The sequence below is a fragment of the Poecilia reticulata genome, chromosome 10 (genome assembly GCF_904066995.2).
Source record: "Poecilia reticulata chromosome 10, P_reticulata-male-v2, whole genome shotgun sequence".
NCBI lineage: Eukaryota > Metazoa > Chordata > Actinopteri > Cyprinodontiformes > Poeciliidae > Poecilia > Poecilia reticulata.
The window spans coordinates 30855745-30870412 of NC_088839.1; the positions used below are offsets into that span (position 1 = coordinate 30855745).

Sequence of the window (14668 nt, forward strand, 5' to 3'; positions counted from 1 at the left end):
AGGGGCGCTCACTCGACCAAAATGCACCATTTTAGCCATTTTAAGTGGGAATAAATGAGGGAATGTTCTAATTAATTTCTTTTACAGAGTTTTTTTTAATTTTTATTGTTCAATGATTACTTTAATTTATAAGCATTGTTAAAATGTATATTAGATGTCCATATTGTAACTTTCTAACTATGGAGACCACCTGAACAAAACCCTCATCCAGTGATTTTGAAAAGAAAAAATAACATATAAGCTCCACTTGTCTATTGTATAAGCAGAAGATGTCCATGTTGTGAGTACTTTGAGGTTTTCTTTTGAGTATTTTTTTCTAATATATATAATTATTTTACTTTTTATTTTTTCCCCAGTACATCTACTGGCTTTCAGAGGGTGTCCTAAATTTCTCTGTTATTTCATACAACTCACCACCTTATCCGCTGTAAGATCTTCTGAAATGTCAAAGACAAAGAAATAGACGCTCTTTCTAGATAATTGGAATTTTTTATTCAGAAGAAGTTAAAACTGTCAACCTGTTATCTTGCTGAAAAGATGAAAGAATGTATTAAAGTAAGAGAATGTAATCAGAGCAGAGTCCTTCACAAAAACTCAAAACTTAAAACTGTCCCACGGAAACCCTCACAGACTGAACTCAGGAAGGATGAAGTCAGTGTGGAAAGAAGGTCATAAAAAGTCAGTTTTGCAAAGACATTTTTTAGACTCTTCAGCAGCAGTCACTACTTATGCTCTTGGCAAATTTTAAATTTGATTGAAAAACAAAAAAGCTAATTATCCAGTCAGAAAAAGTGCAGCTAGGAAAAAGGGTGTTGTTCAGTGGTGGGCTTTGAAGGTTTTTACATTAAAAGCATACAGAATGTGAGGATCCGTGTACAGCTGCAGGTCTGGCTTCTGTTGTTAGTCACTCATTAATCAACAATTCCTTAGTTAGTTACTGGTATTATGTCATGTTTCAGAGACAGATTGATTTTCCATATACCTCCATTCTGCATAAATGAGTAAGCAAACGGACATGAAAAGATGCAAACATATTTGCAAACTAGGCAAGTCAGGTTGCTAATGTTAATGTTTTTTGTATCCAAAATGCAAAACAGGAAAACCATGTTATTCTTTGTCTACACCAAAACAAAATCCAATAATAATAATAATTGCTTTTGTTTTAATACAAACATTATTTTAATTTTTTTAAAAACATGAAGCAGCAGTTTTTGTATTTTGTGTTGAATCTTTTTCTTGTGTTGTTGAGGTTCAATATTAATCCTGCTGCACAAAAAGTAAAATAATAAACAACAAGCCCTCTGGGATGTCTGCACATTCAGCTTGAGTTGAGCTGCTGTTCCACAGAGCAGTCAACATGTTAGTATTAATAACTCAGCACATAAGCACATTATCATAGCAAAGAACCAAGGTCTCCTGTGGTAGAAATACTTAATTATATGCAGTGTACTGGTGTCATACGGAGAGCTGACATTTTCTTTAGTACAGGACTATCCATCTGATCAAAAGTGTCTTATTACCTCCCTGGACAATGTTTTCCTCCATGTTTCCTCCTCATTTCCCATGGCAATTTATTAAAAAGTTTTTCTGTCATGATCAACGAACAATTAGCAAATTTACAAGTCATACTCTCTAATAAGTTTATAAAAGTCTCGTCAGTCACTTTTTAATGTTCAGATGAACAACAAAATGTAAAGCCTTTATTATGTCAGCACACGATAAGCTATAATTGATGATGGCTAAATATGTCCAATAATAGTTGAATACCAAATTATGCAATATTTCAAATGAATGCAAAATCCCAGAACAGCAACTATCTTGGTGTCCCGTTCACAAGTGATGTTAAGAACTGGAGATGGACAGACAGATTGGGTCTTTGTCTACTGTAATGTGAGCATCTGCTGTAGTGAAGAAAGAGTTGACCAGATCAGCAAAGCTCTTAATAAACCAGTTCCTCAAATTTCAGATCCTCACCTATGGTCATGAGATGTGGAACAAGAAAGAAAGAGTGAGATCCTGGATGCAAGTGGCCAAAACAAGCTTCTACTGAAGGATGGCTGGACAAAGCTGGTTTGTTTCTGCAGAAGGAACCTTGTAGTTACAGGTTCCTCCATGATTTCTGTCAGCAACAGACACAGCATACAACCCCACCAAGGAATAAGTAAAGCTGCCAAATACTGCTTAGGGTTAGGGTTAGAGAAAACTGAGAAGCACAACTTTGTGTGTCCATTCCAGCCTGATCCAGAGCTGGAAAGGCCAAGTTCAGAGCTGACTTGCTAACCAATAAGATACTGTTAGCCACAGTAGCTAACGGCTCCCAACAGACATAGCCAGCCAAATGTCTAAATTCATCTTGCCCGTTGAAGCTCTGTTCACAGTAGGTTGTGCTTGGGCAGCGATAGCAGCTCAGGATGATCAATGTAAATGTTTTGGTGTATTTTTGCTTTTCTTCGACAGGAAACAGAGATGGATCATGAATGTCAGTCCAGGAAGAAACTATGTTGGATGCTGTCCAAGGTTTGAGACTGGGTTGAAGGTTAGTCCCTGAATGGAGGCTAACCTTCGAGACTAACGAGTGCCAAACCAAAATGCTGTAGATCAAAGCATATTTATGTGTTTGAATGGCCTAGTCAAAGTTCAAACAAAAAAAATGTAGCAAGACTTGATTGTTATCATAAGTATGCAAAGCTGGCATGTCCCTGAAGACTTGCAGCAGTTATTGAAGCAAATTATGGGTCCGCAAAGAATTGAATCTGGGGGTTGATAGAGATGCACACCACCTTCCACAAGCCGCCGTTTGAGCCTGTTATGTTGGGCCCAGAGCAACTCAATGTATAATCATCCACGGAGCTCATGGATGAAATTATGGAGGTGACATTTGACCCGACGCATTAAATATGGCCACTACAGATGGTGAAGCACAGTTTTCTTCTTGTTGCCTCAAGAATAATTATACATCATATTTTTAAGCTCCTCTTATGTTTTCTTAGGGAATAATGTTGATAACTGACCCATTTTCTTTTTCTGGTTCCTCCAAGCTGAGTAGTCTCATTTTTCTTAGATTCAAGTCCCACATGCTCATCCACTGGTGCAGTGTGAAAACTAATTACTTATATATTCTCCATCTGTTGCTGATTTTCCTGGCATCTGAAAGGCATCAATCATAATCTGGAGTTTATATCCAACTGGAAAATGTTACCATCATTGTCATTTTATCCTTTGTTTTACATAAAGTATCACCTGAATACAGTGTCAATACACATTTTAATGTATTTCTTTTGGATTTTATATGCGTCACCAACACAAAGTATTCCATAATTGTTAATATGTCTAGTTTTAAACATTTTGTACTAATTAAAATATGAAAAGTTTGATGTTCATTTGTATTCAGCTCCTGTTGCAAATTCTCCTGTTATTTGGGATGAGTCTCGACCAGCTTTGCAACTTTGCAGACAAAATATTTTTCCATTCTTTTCAAAAATGCCTTTAACCTTACGGTCTGTAACATTTATATGAAATATAAATTATTATGTATTACATTAATGCATTTGGTTTATAAAATAAATAAAGAGCTCAACATTTTATTATTGATTCTATGCAGTATTGAGATGTGAGGATTTAAAGTGGGAAACAGCAGAACTGATTTGGTTCGTGCCAAACTGGGATCTCTAGGAGGATCTTGGCTTCAGGTTGACCTTGTGTTGACATGTTTTTGCAGAAAAAGAAAAAATGTAAAAATCAAACAGGGAAATGTTTTCAGTGAGTAAAAGGCTACAGTCAAAGATGAATGTGGCTGAATAGATGAAAATGTCTTTCAAGCTAACTTTTGATCCAGATTTGAATACAGATGGCTCAACACTTGAATGAGTTTATACTTTGCCTGTGAACTTAAATCTGTTCCATCCCTTTATATGCAGATCAGCAGCTCTTTGTGTATATGCTGTGTTTGCATATAGAAGTACATAATTCACGTCTGGTGAAGAGATTAAGCCCTTTTAAGGCCAGTTATCTCCTTTTTCATCCCTTTAAGCTTCACTTTAGCTTTTTTCAGCCAACTCTGAAGGAATAAAGTTTCAAAGATCAATGTGTTAAAGCAAGTAGGCTACAAATGTCTTGAAATGAAAACAAATTCAAACTTGGTTGACACTGTTCATGGTACTTTTTTTATGGGTTTATTAAACTTTTTTCTAAAAGTTGTTGCCCTTCAATCTCTGGTTTCTCACAGTGGGGGCTGTGGCCCCGTGGGGGGTCACCATGAAGAGCTAGGAGGGTCTTAGAAAGTAAGAGGGCAAAAAATACAAAATGGACAAGTTTCTGAAAAGAAAAAAAATGAAGCCACCATCCAGCAGCTCACCTGTGGAGAACACAGCTTCAAAAAAACCCTCAAATTATGGCCAGCTGAAGTCAGAAAATATGATGCAACTTTTATGCTAAAAAAATGTAATAACTATTAATTTTTGAATAAAAGTGTGGAAAAAACGTTCTAAAAGTTTATGTTTCTTTACATATTTTGTAGTAATGTCTGAGGATTTGCAAAGGGTGTAAATGATGTTTGCGGGGCCAAGGTAGGGAAAGGTTTGGGAAACCCTGCTCTATGATTTTATAGTTTATTGTATAATTTGAAGGCTATAACAGATTTTGATTAAAGTAAAACGTGTTTTCTATTTATATGGACAGTTTACACAGTGTCACATCACAGCAGCAGCAGATTTGCTCTTCAATCTCAAATTTTTCCCAAGAAATAAACCGTCTTCAGCATCAACTCCGTTTTCCTCACTTGTCTGGAGTTCATTTTAAATGGCCATTTTAAAAAACAACTATTCTGATTCTCCTCATTAAATCATGAAACACCCAAGGAGTCCTCATCTGATGCTGATAACAAATGCCATTGCATTCGTGAGCATTCTGATGAAATCCTGTGTTACCAAAAACAGAAAATGTCTTTATTTAAGGATGTAGAGAACACGTTTAAGAGTTGGAGCATGTTACCTCCACATTGCATCACCTCTTCTTTTAGTGAAGCGCTTTAACCATCTAGAAAATGTCAGGAACAATATGTTGAGTTTTGAATGTGTCGTCATTTTCTCTGTTTTTCTAACAGACTTTAACTTGCTGCCATACAGATGTCAGTTTAATAGCTGTCCAGCTGGAGCACAGAATGTATCTGGCACTGTGTTGCTGTAAAAGTCACCTGGACAACAGCAAACTGCACTGAGCTGCATATAAAGGTGAGGACTAAAGCTCGCCTTTAGTCCTCACCTTCTTGGACTCTCCTGTGCAGTTACTCTGTCTTGTAAACATATTTATGCCCCTATTAACATTTTTCCCATTTTGTCACATTACAACCACTAATGTCAATGTATTATTGGGAAATTGTAGCAGATGAACGTAGGATATTTGTGAAAATATCCTGTATGGTTTTATGTTTTTTACTACACAAATTCTGAAAAGTGGTGGGTGCAAATGCATTTAGCAACTTTTACTTTGATGTAAATTTATAACATCTATAACCATATTGTACTGTCACAACATAGTGACAGTTTTCAGTAATGAATAAAAAATTATAAAGGTTACATGCTGCAGCTTTGAAAAGACTACAACTTTTCTTTTGTCAGGAAACTGCGGAGTGTTTCTCAGCTCACCATTAGCCAAGCAAAAACAAATTATATACTTGAAATCGCAGATTCAGCTATAGATTGCAGAGTTGATATTTAAATGTTTCTAGTGCAGAGATGTTGATTAAAATATCTGGTTAAATATTTAAGTATTGATAACTTTTTTAGACATCAGTGTAGAGCTCTTGTTTTATGAAACTTGTCCTCAGTTGATTCAGTTATTATCACACCTAACATACTAATTTGTTGTGTCTCACCGTATTTAAATGTGAGATGTTAGAGCTGATTGATGCGTGGATATATTTTCTCCTTTTTTTAGGGTAATATATAACTTAATGAGCTTTTTTTATTGCCCTGGTGCCAACTTTCTACCCCCAGCTGTTTTCTCACTCCTCTTCCTTCATGCAATATTAACAAGGTCATGTAAAATTATCAAGCCAAAACGTGGTAGAAAATTGGAGCATACGTGCATGGGGGGAGGGGAAACATTAAATTTTGATGTGTAGAAAGACAGCTTTCACAGCCTTGGTGGTAGATGCATCCAGAATAAGTTTAAAATAGTTTGTTGGCATTGAGTTAAAAATAAAACTAATATGAATCTTGATTTATATTCAGGGTTTGAACATTTGCATGCTCATTGCATTCATATAAACTTTTTACAAAGCATCTCAGCTTTTCTGGAAACATCACTCAGCATCTTAATCAAGAGTTTGTATTAATTTAGCTGATGAAATTACGATTTGAGAAATCCCACTAGTGATTTATCTTTTTCCATTTAGTCATGACAGCGTGAGAAGCATTCAGATTTGTAGTTTTGAGGAATGTAAATACACTTTGATTTCTTTTATCTGTACTGTAGTGTTTTTTATTTTCACTGTTTCTGGGTTGTCATGGAGAATGATCGAATGAATGAGCAACTGATATCAACGCCATTTAGAATAAATCTGAGCAGAAAAACTTTAGTATTGGACTGTAGTGGTACAAGAAATCATTCTTCACTGTCCACCTCTGGTTCCCACAAGGTAACGTTTGCTGTCCATAAATATATAATTCATTGCATGAAATTTTTTACATGTTGAGTTTCTGAAATTAATTAAAAGTCTGGTCCTAATGCAAACATCTTGGGTTCACTGGTAAGAAATTTAAGTCTTAGCCCCGTCCAGAACCTCTGGGCAGGTCAACCAAAAAACAAACTCTAGGAAGTGAAAGTGTGTCAGGCTGCATTACACACATATTAACACAGAATGAGTAGTCACTGCAAATATATTGATGCTTTGCATAAACTTGATATAATTCATAATAAACCCCATGAGACTTGTTAAATATTTCATACCAGAGAAACATAATGAAACATGACTATGCATTATACCAAAAAAATACAGTCAGACTAAAAATAAATAAATAAAAATTCAGGCAGAAACTTCAAGTGACACTTTGTACTTTCTGAAGTTTAAAAGGCTCCATGTCCCCCTCCCTTTGCACAACCCTCCCTCCCAAATGACTGCTGTTCCCCTGAAAGTGCAGTTTGACTCACAGCAGAGGGAGATGATGCACATGGCGTGGAGTTTGTTCTCGGAGCGGATATACGAGCGCATGCAGATGACAAAGATGTTGCCAAAGCATGTGGTGGCAGAGACAACCCAGACAAAAACCCTCAGGACGATGTTGGCCAGCAGGTCCTCAAAAGATGAGATGCCATCTGTGTTGGGCTTGCAGCTGCGCACGTGAGGGGCATAGCCGCAGTACTGGAACTTCTTGAAATAGCTAAGAAAACAGATAAAACAACATCAAAAAAGCAATCTAATGCTAGGGCACGGGGTCTGTGTTTACTTGCAGCCTGCAGTGGTTTATCCACAATATTATCCTTACTGTCTATTTGTGCATTTAAACTGGAAGATAATGAAGAACAGAAGGACAGTGATCTCATTTCTGTCAGACTGTGCAGTTCAGGAGGTGGAAGACTTACTTAAAAAACCTATTTGGATTAAAACTGGCCCTTTTGTTCTTATAAACTCTTGTTGGAGGAAGCTGACAGAGATTTAGCATCAGTCATTTATCAAAACTAAAAGAACTGAAACCCAACCAAGTGTTTGGCTTTGGGTTAATTTACTTTTAGATGTGGGGTGTTGACACAGCTCCGCTTTCTTCACTGTGTCACTTTGGCCTGAATGGTAACTAGAAAAATGGCCTTAATGGAAAGCAAAAGGAAAATCAATCAAATCCTCTCAGATCCTCAAATGACTCAATTTGGATTATTGATTGAAACAATTTTTTTTTAAACAATGCAGAGTTCTGTATATAATGCAATAAATATTATATTTAGTGTTCAAGTATTTGCAGAATGAATTGGTCCACATTTTGTAAAGTTACAAACCCAAATTTCAATGTTCCTTAAAATTTTAGAACATAAGCCAAGTTTAACTTGGCCTGTCTGATGTGTTCTGGTTGTTCTCTAATGATCTCTAACAAACCAGTGAGGCTTTCACAGAGCAGTTAGATTTACACTGAGATTACATTACAAGAGTTTTATTTATGGCTAAGAGGGCTGAAAACATGCTTCATTTTTGTCATTTTATTTTAATTTCTTATCATTTACTGTGTTGGTCTGATACATAAAATATAATTTAAATAAATTAAAGTTTGAGATTACACATCAAAATGTCAAAAGTTTCAAGGACTTGACTGCATCATTATAGGAGATAAACTGTTGCTATTTTAGCCAAAATATTCACTCATTTCAAATGAAGGTGGGCAACGTTCAGGATGGAGGTTGAATGTTCAACCAGGGAAAAAATGATAAAAATACTAAAGTTTTGTCATCAAGTGATGCACCAGTATGTAAATTTGGGTTAGTATTAATATCTGATGTTAATGTTGCTGCTGTTGTGTCCGATAACTGATATCGTATTATGTTCTCCTACCTTTTCCACATAGTGAGAACACCCCACAATGCACTGCTTCACCATCATTGTCACATGACCAAAAAACTGAATAGAACATCATTTACTGAAATTGAAGTCTTATATATCAGACAATGTGGTAAAAAATTAAGAAAACCCAAACCCAATGTATTGTGCACTTCTACTTTGTTCCCACGTTTTGCTGCTTTTTGGTTCAGTTTAGGAAGTCAAATCTGGTGAAAAATTATAAAAATTGTATATTTGGAAGCAGATTATAGCCAGGCTGGTTGATTTAAGAGGGAAAAAAACCTGCACACACAATGTAACCTTCCACAGCATAAAAAGCGTTTGTCATAAGGATTTGAAATTGTTTTTCACTGTTTGGTGCTATAAAATTACCTTTCAATTTACTTGCCACAGTTTGGGGCTAAACCCTTTTTACTAAAACAAACCAGATCACCATCCTTCTTAACGTTAATGGTATTTGTTTTGCCCAGTTGAATAAAAACGGAAAACTACAACTAAAAAAAACGAAGTAAAAAAGGAACATATTCCTTCCACGAATTCATGAATTATGTATCTTTGCCCTCTGAGAGGTTGGCTCACCTTAAAGCTGGTTTAATTATCTCCCAGATGGATTTAAAGCTGAGCCCCAGTAAGGATAGCCTGTGACTCGGTCTGATCAGTACATTATGTGTGAAAAAATGAAGGTCTCCACAGAGCATGATAATGTTGTACTTACATGTGAGTCAAGTATCTGAGAGGTTCAAACATCCTTCGCTGTATGTTATCAATTTCTATTCCCTCTATGCTCCTGAGAGACATAAAAACATTTTATTACAAATTCTGAAAAGTGAAATACGGACCTGTGAAAAAGAATCTGCTCCTATGGACTTTCTCTGTCTATGCTGTTCTTGTCAAACTTCAACTGTTTCAGATCAAACAAATTTTGTTATCAATAATAGATTACAAAAAGCATGTTTCAAAAACTTTGCTTTTTGAGCCATTTGGAGGTGAATTATTATTGTCCAGCTTCATGACCAAAGTGTCCTTACAGTCCCTTAGCAATTTATGCTAGATAGCTAATTAATTGTTTTATCACTTATTGAAAATTGTCCAGACCCTAAAGCAGGAATACAGCCCCAACCATCACTCTACCACCACCATGTTTTACTGTTGGCATGATGCTCTTTTTCTGAAATGATGGGTTAGCTTTACACCTGATACATTTGGGCACACACTTTGTAAAACTGTGTGAGAATTTGGGTTATTGTGAGCCTTTTTGTTATTGTTAAAATTTTTCCTATTTGGCATGTCACAACAGACATGTTTGCAGATCTTAAACATCATAAAAGACTTCATTACCCTTTCAAAAGCGGATACAAAGCTGTTGTTGTCCTTAAATCTGCAACAGTAAAGATTAGCGGTCAGTGTCAAGAACAGGAGGACAGATACTTACAAAGACTTCAGTCTATGTAACTTGTCAAAGTGATCCAGTTGAAGCTCCACGATGGGATTGTCGGATATGTTTCTACAACATAAGATTAAAAAAAACCACACACACAAAATATTAAATATAGATGCCACTGATCCTTGATCTCACACTACAGATAAATCCCGCAGAGATCACATATCAGACATCAGCGCTTCATCTCAATAACATGTTTTTCTGTTTCTTTTTAACTCCTACATGTTTTCCTTCCAATCAAGCTGTCAGAACGATTCAGCAGCAAAAGCTGGACTCGTCCTCTTTTTGTTTGTCTCTGCATAACAGCTTGATATAAACCTATTATGCTGTTAGCAAGCTAACTTCTGCTCAACTATGTTTATGTAATAAATACATAAAATCTTGGTGCAAGCGTAAAAACTTTACTTTTCATACTTTATACGTCTGATTTAATTATACTGAAATAAACTAATACACTAAATCCAATTAAAATTGAGTTTTGTGCAATCTGATTCTCGCAGACATGTAAACAGACTCCGAGCTGCAGCAATCCAAAGTTAAACCAAAATCTGTTTACTGTCGTGTTTGATTAAGAACTCACAGTTGGAGCAAATCCTCCAGTAAGACAAATAGATTGGGAGGTATGGCCACCAGTCTGTTGTTGGACAGATCCCTGTGCAGAGACACGAGCACATAAGCATTAGACAAATAAACAAACTCATTCAGAACCAAAAGACTGTTCTAATTTTTGCTGATCTTTTTATAGAACATGGTTGTTTCCCAAACTATTTCCTGCTGAGATACAAAATATGAACAACAGAGACTTGGCCGATTGACATGCAGAGACAAACAGGCACAACGCTGTACTTTCTCCTTTACATGTGTCTGTTATTTGTGGAAATTATAATAAAAAACAGAAGCAACTTTTTCAAAATAAAAATGATTTTTCTTGTAAAAAAGAAATCTATACATGAAATCCAGTTATTATTGTAAGATTTTACTCAGGAACAATCAAAGGTGCTAGTACGAGCAAAAAATAAATAATCTCAATTTAGTTGTCTTTTTTTAAAATAAACTTTTAAAATAACACAAAAAAACAAGGGCAAGGAAAAAACTTAACGCCTCATTTCAATAAAAATAGTTCACAACATGAAACCCTGTTAGACAGACATTATGACAGCAGGCATTATAACTCTTGCAGGCCATTTTCATACACAAAGTGGAAACTAAAGTAGCTAGTCGTCTTCTTATGTCTGTACGAAACACTAACCACCTATCAGAGTGTTCTTTAGAAACTAAATTAGAGTTTCTAAGTGCTTTAAGTAGAATGACCCTGGAGTCCTTTTATTCCTTGAAGAGCTCTCATCTTCTATCCAAAACCTTCTTCAGTTCTCAATGTGATTGGAAGTAAGACCTATTCGTGCTGCAGTGACACCATTTGGGTCATTAAGGACACAAGTTGCCAGTTCTGCTCTCTATTTTTGTCCAGTACTTGAGTCCATGTTATTTGTACATATACACGAGTGGCTTTGGTCACGTGTCCCATGGTGTGAACTGCTGTGAAACTGAATGAGGAGAGTCAGGACTGATCACCATCCTCTTTGTGAACTCACCATACATGCAGAAGATACAGATACATGGAAATACTATTTTTCTCCCTCAAAACATTTAAATTAATAAAGTAGAAACAAGGTAAAGCTAAACTATTGAAGCAAGATTAAAATCCACTGGCAGGGGTCAGAGGGAGAAGATAGTGGACAGAGTTAAGCATCCTGACAGGCTGGTGTTTAAAGACGCTCAGAAGCGTTGGAGTGTGTTCAGGGACCTTCTCCCTGTGGCAGGAGGCTGAAGACGGGCAGTGAGGAGTGTGAGGTGTCACCAGCAATGCTGGCAAAGTGGATGTCAAAAATATCAGTGAAGGAGGGAAGAGTGGAGATGATCCTCCTGGCTTCTCTATGTCTTGCAGAATCTTTCTGCAGTCTGCAGAGTTAAAATCTGAGGTCACCTCCTCTGTTAAATGTTGGTTTTTCAGACCTAGTTGGCTTCTTCTAAAACATTCTAGTTATCTTCTCTGTCTAAAATGATTTCTTCAGTCGACCATCCATTTTCCTTCAGATGTCAAATGAACACCTGAGACTAGACAGAATAAAATGGCTCTACTGGTCCATCAGTGATATGAGGACCAGGTGAGTCTAATCAGTGAAGAGTTGCACATCTGTGGAAGAGTATGCAGGGAAACTGTGGGAAGAAGGCCAAGTTAGCTGAGCTAAACACAAAGGGTGCTAAACTAAAGGGCTTAAAGTGGACCTATTCTGCAAATTCACTTTTTGCATATTTTCATATTTCCATTTGGGTCTCTCCTGCTTCTAAAACAGCCCAAGTGCTTAAAAAACCTCTACACAGTTGATTTTTGGCAATAAGTTATTCTTTTTATGGATCTGGAAAACAAGCCTGAAATAAACATAAGATAACATAAGATAAAAAAGGACACTGCCTGGTTACTTGGCAACCCCATCTTAGCCAAGCCCATTACCTAGCAACACACGTGGAGCTCCAGCAAAGTTTGGTTAGCTGGTTTTACAGCTGCATGAGCTGCAAAGTCTGTGGAAAAAGACACGTTTTTTTGTTTATCATCCAGAAACCACCTTCTGTGTTTTTGTTGACTGTGCAGGAGGTTCTACTTTTGGTTTTCAAAGATGTACAGTGGCATAATTGTGGCTCTGTTTGCAGAAAATTTTCACATTGATTTTGGGGGCGTAACCAGCAGCAACTTATTTGGATCCAAAGTGACAAAAGGGCCTAAAATGGCTCATTTTGAAAAGAGGCAGAACTGAGCAGACTGAAAACTAAGAGTGATTTTGTGCAAAAAACGTAATGAAATGTTTTAAATGAAGACCTACCCTAACCTGTTCAAGGAAGCAACATAGGTCACCTTTAGCGCAGGAGGTGATATCGCTCCACCTCCATTCATTTCCTATGGAACAAATGCTATGAGGCGACAACTGCTTGCTGTCCTACGCGGGACTCAATGTGGCTAGCAACACAATACAAGAAATTTGAGAAATGTTTTTATATGGAACAAATGTTTTTTCACTGTTGTACTTTTGTCAACTTTATTAAACATACAAAGTGTTACTATTCTGTCCCATGTGTTGGATTTCACCACAAGCAGCAGGAAACTTTCGCCTTTCGTTGTCGTTCGATACTCCCCATAACACTAACATATGAGTTTGCAAGTACACTGGCAATGAAATGTTAGTGTCTTCATGCTTAGCTTTGTTTGAAATAAACCTGCTGCACCACAAATATAGCAGGAAAGATTCACAACCTTCTTAACCAGAAAGGAATCTTAAGATGCAGAAACATAAAGATAAATGTTGCCTTTGAGATATCTTAACTTGATTAAGGTACGATGATGTAAGCAGTGCTTTAATGTTACATCATAATTTATCTTCATTCTTTGAAGTCTTTGTAGTGAAGATTTATTGTTATAGCAAATTACAGTTCAATGCATGTAGCTAAAAAACATTTATAAAATACTAAAACTGACTTTTTTCCAGCAGCCAGAGCTGCGAGATGCATTCTCTTTGTTTTTCTTGTTTAAATAACCGGCAGCCATTATCAACACTTTGTATGTTTAATAAAGTTGACAAAAGACATTCTTAGAGTTTGCAGAAATGTCCATTATTGGTGAGCATATAATTATGTTGTGAGTACAACTGAATAAATAAAGTCATGCAAAATGTAACTGGCTTTTGGCTACAGAGTCAAGAAGAAACAAAACAACATTGGTTATTTTGCTTTGATGGGATTTAGCGATAATTAAAGAGCCATGGAAGGCTTTATCTTGGACAAAAGGATACAAAACAGTATTTGCAAGAAGAAAATAAAAGTAAAGAGCTTGACGTTATCTAAAATATTTCCCGCTAAGTTAATTTATTCCAAAGTCTCAAAGTCAAACCCAAACAGTTGGATTCTTAAGGAATTAGCCTGAAGCTTTCACAGCCTACACAAAGAAGGTGTGTCTGATGTTACAATAACGGCGCTAATGTTTAAATTTTACAGATGACACATTTCTGTCCCTCAAATATCCAGCATGGAAAAATAAAAGCTTCAATTACCCCCTTGCTGTTAAATGTCTGCAGCCTATTTTTTATATTTCAGGCAGGACAAAAAGTGTCACAGTGATCTTGAGATATGACCAACTAATTTTAAGTAGTTCAGCCTTTATTCCAAAGCGACATTACTGCTAAATTTAAGAAAATTTCCCTCGGTGTGTTCTGGAGAATGAGAACAGACAATATGTTGCCTCCGGCTATCGAAGTTACAGCTAGAGGAGCATAAAAGATTCACAGGTCCCTGGAACAGGAGATGCTAAATCTCATGAGGCATTTATCAGCTTTGTACAGGCAACAGTGAGGCACAGAAAATGAAAGGAACATACAGTTGGGGGGATGCTATGAAGATAAATGCAAGAGGGCACTATTCAAAACTCAAGAGGGAGACAGGATCTGAAGTAAAAGGTTCACATCTGCAGGCACACGCAGCACGTCTCTAAGCCAGAAATATACAAACAGGAGTGGAATGGTGTCCTCTGTACAGAAGCAGGTCAAATAATACCCAGTCTGAAAAGTAAAACAGTAGACACCTGGTATAATGCTGGCTGTAAAGGTTAAATATGCTCAGTTTAGAGGAGCATTTCAATA

General features: G+C 36.5%; 1 protein-coding gene across 1 annotated transcript in view; it reads right to left on the reverse strand.

The window, feature by feature from the left end:
- Positions 1-14668, reverse strand: part of rxfp1 (relaxin family peptide receptor 1) — a 96548-nt gene that overhangs the window by 10608 nt on the left and 71272 nt on the right. Inside the window, exons 12-15 of the mRNA XM_008421077.3 lie at positions 10564-10635; positions 9975-10046; positions 9258-9329; positions 7150-7379 (exon numbers count right to left, since the gene is read on the reverse strand). Coding sequence (XP_008419299.2) covers positions 7150-7379; positions 9258-9329; positions 9975-10046; positions 10564-10635 — 446 coding nt within the window. The remainder of the gene's footprint in view (positions 1-7149; positions 7380-9257; positions 9330-9974; positions 10047-10563; positions 10636-14668) is intronic.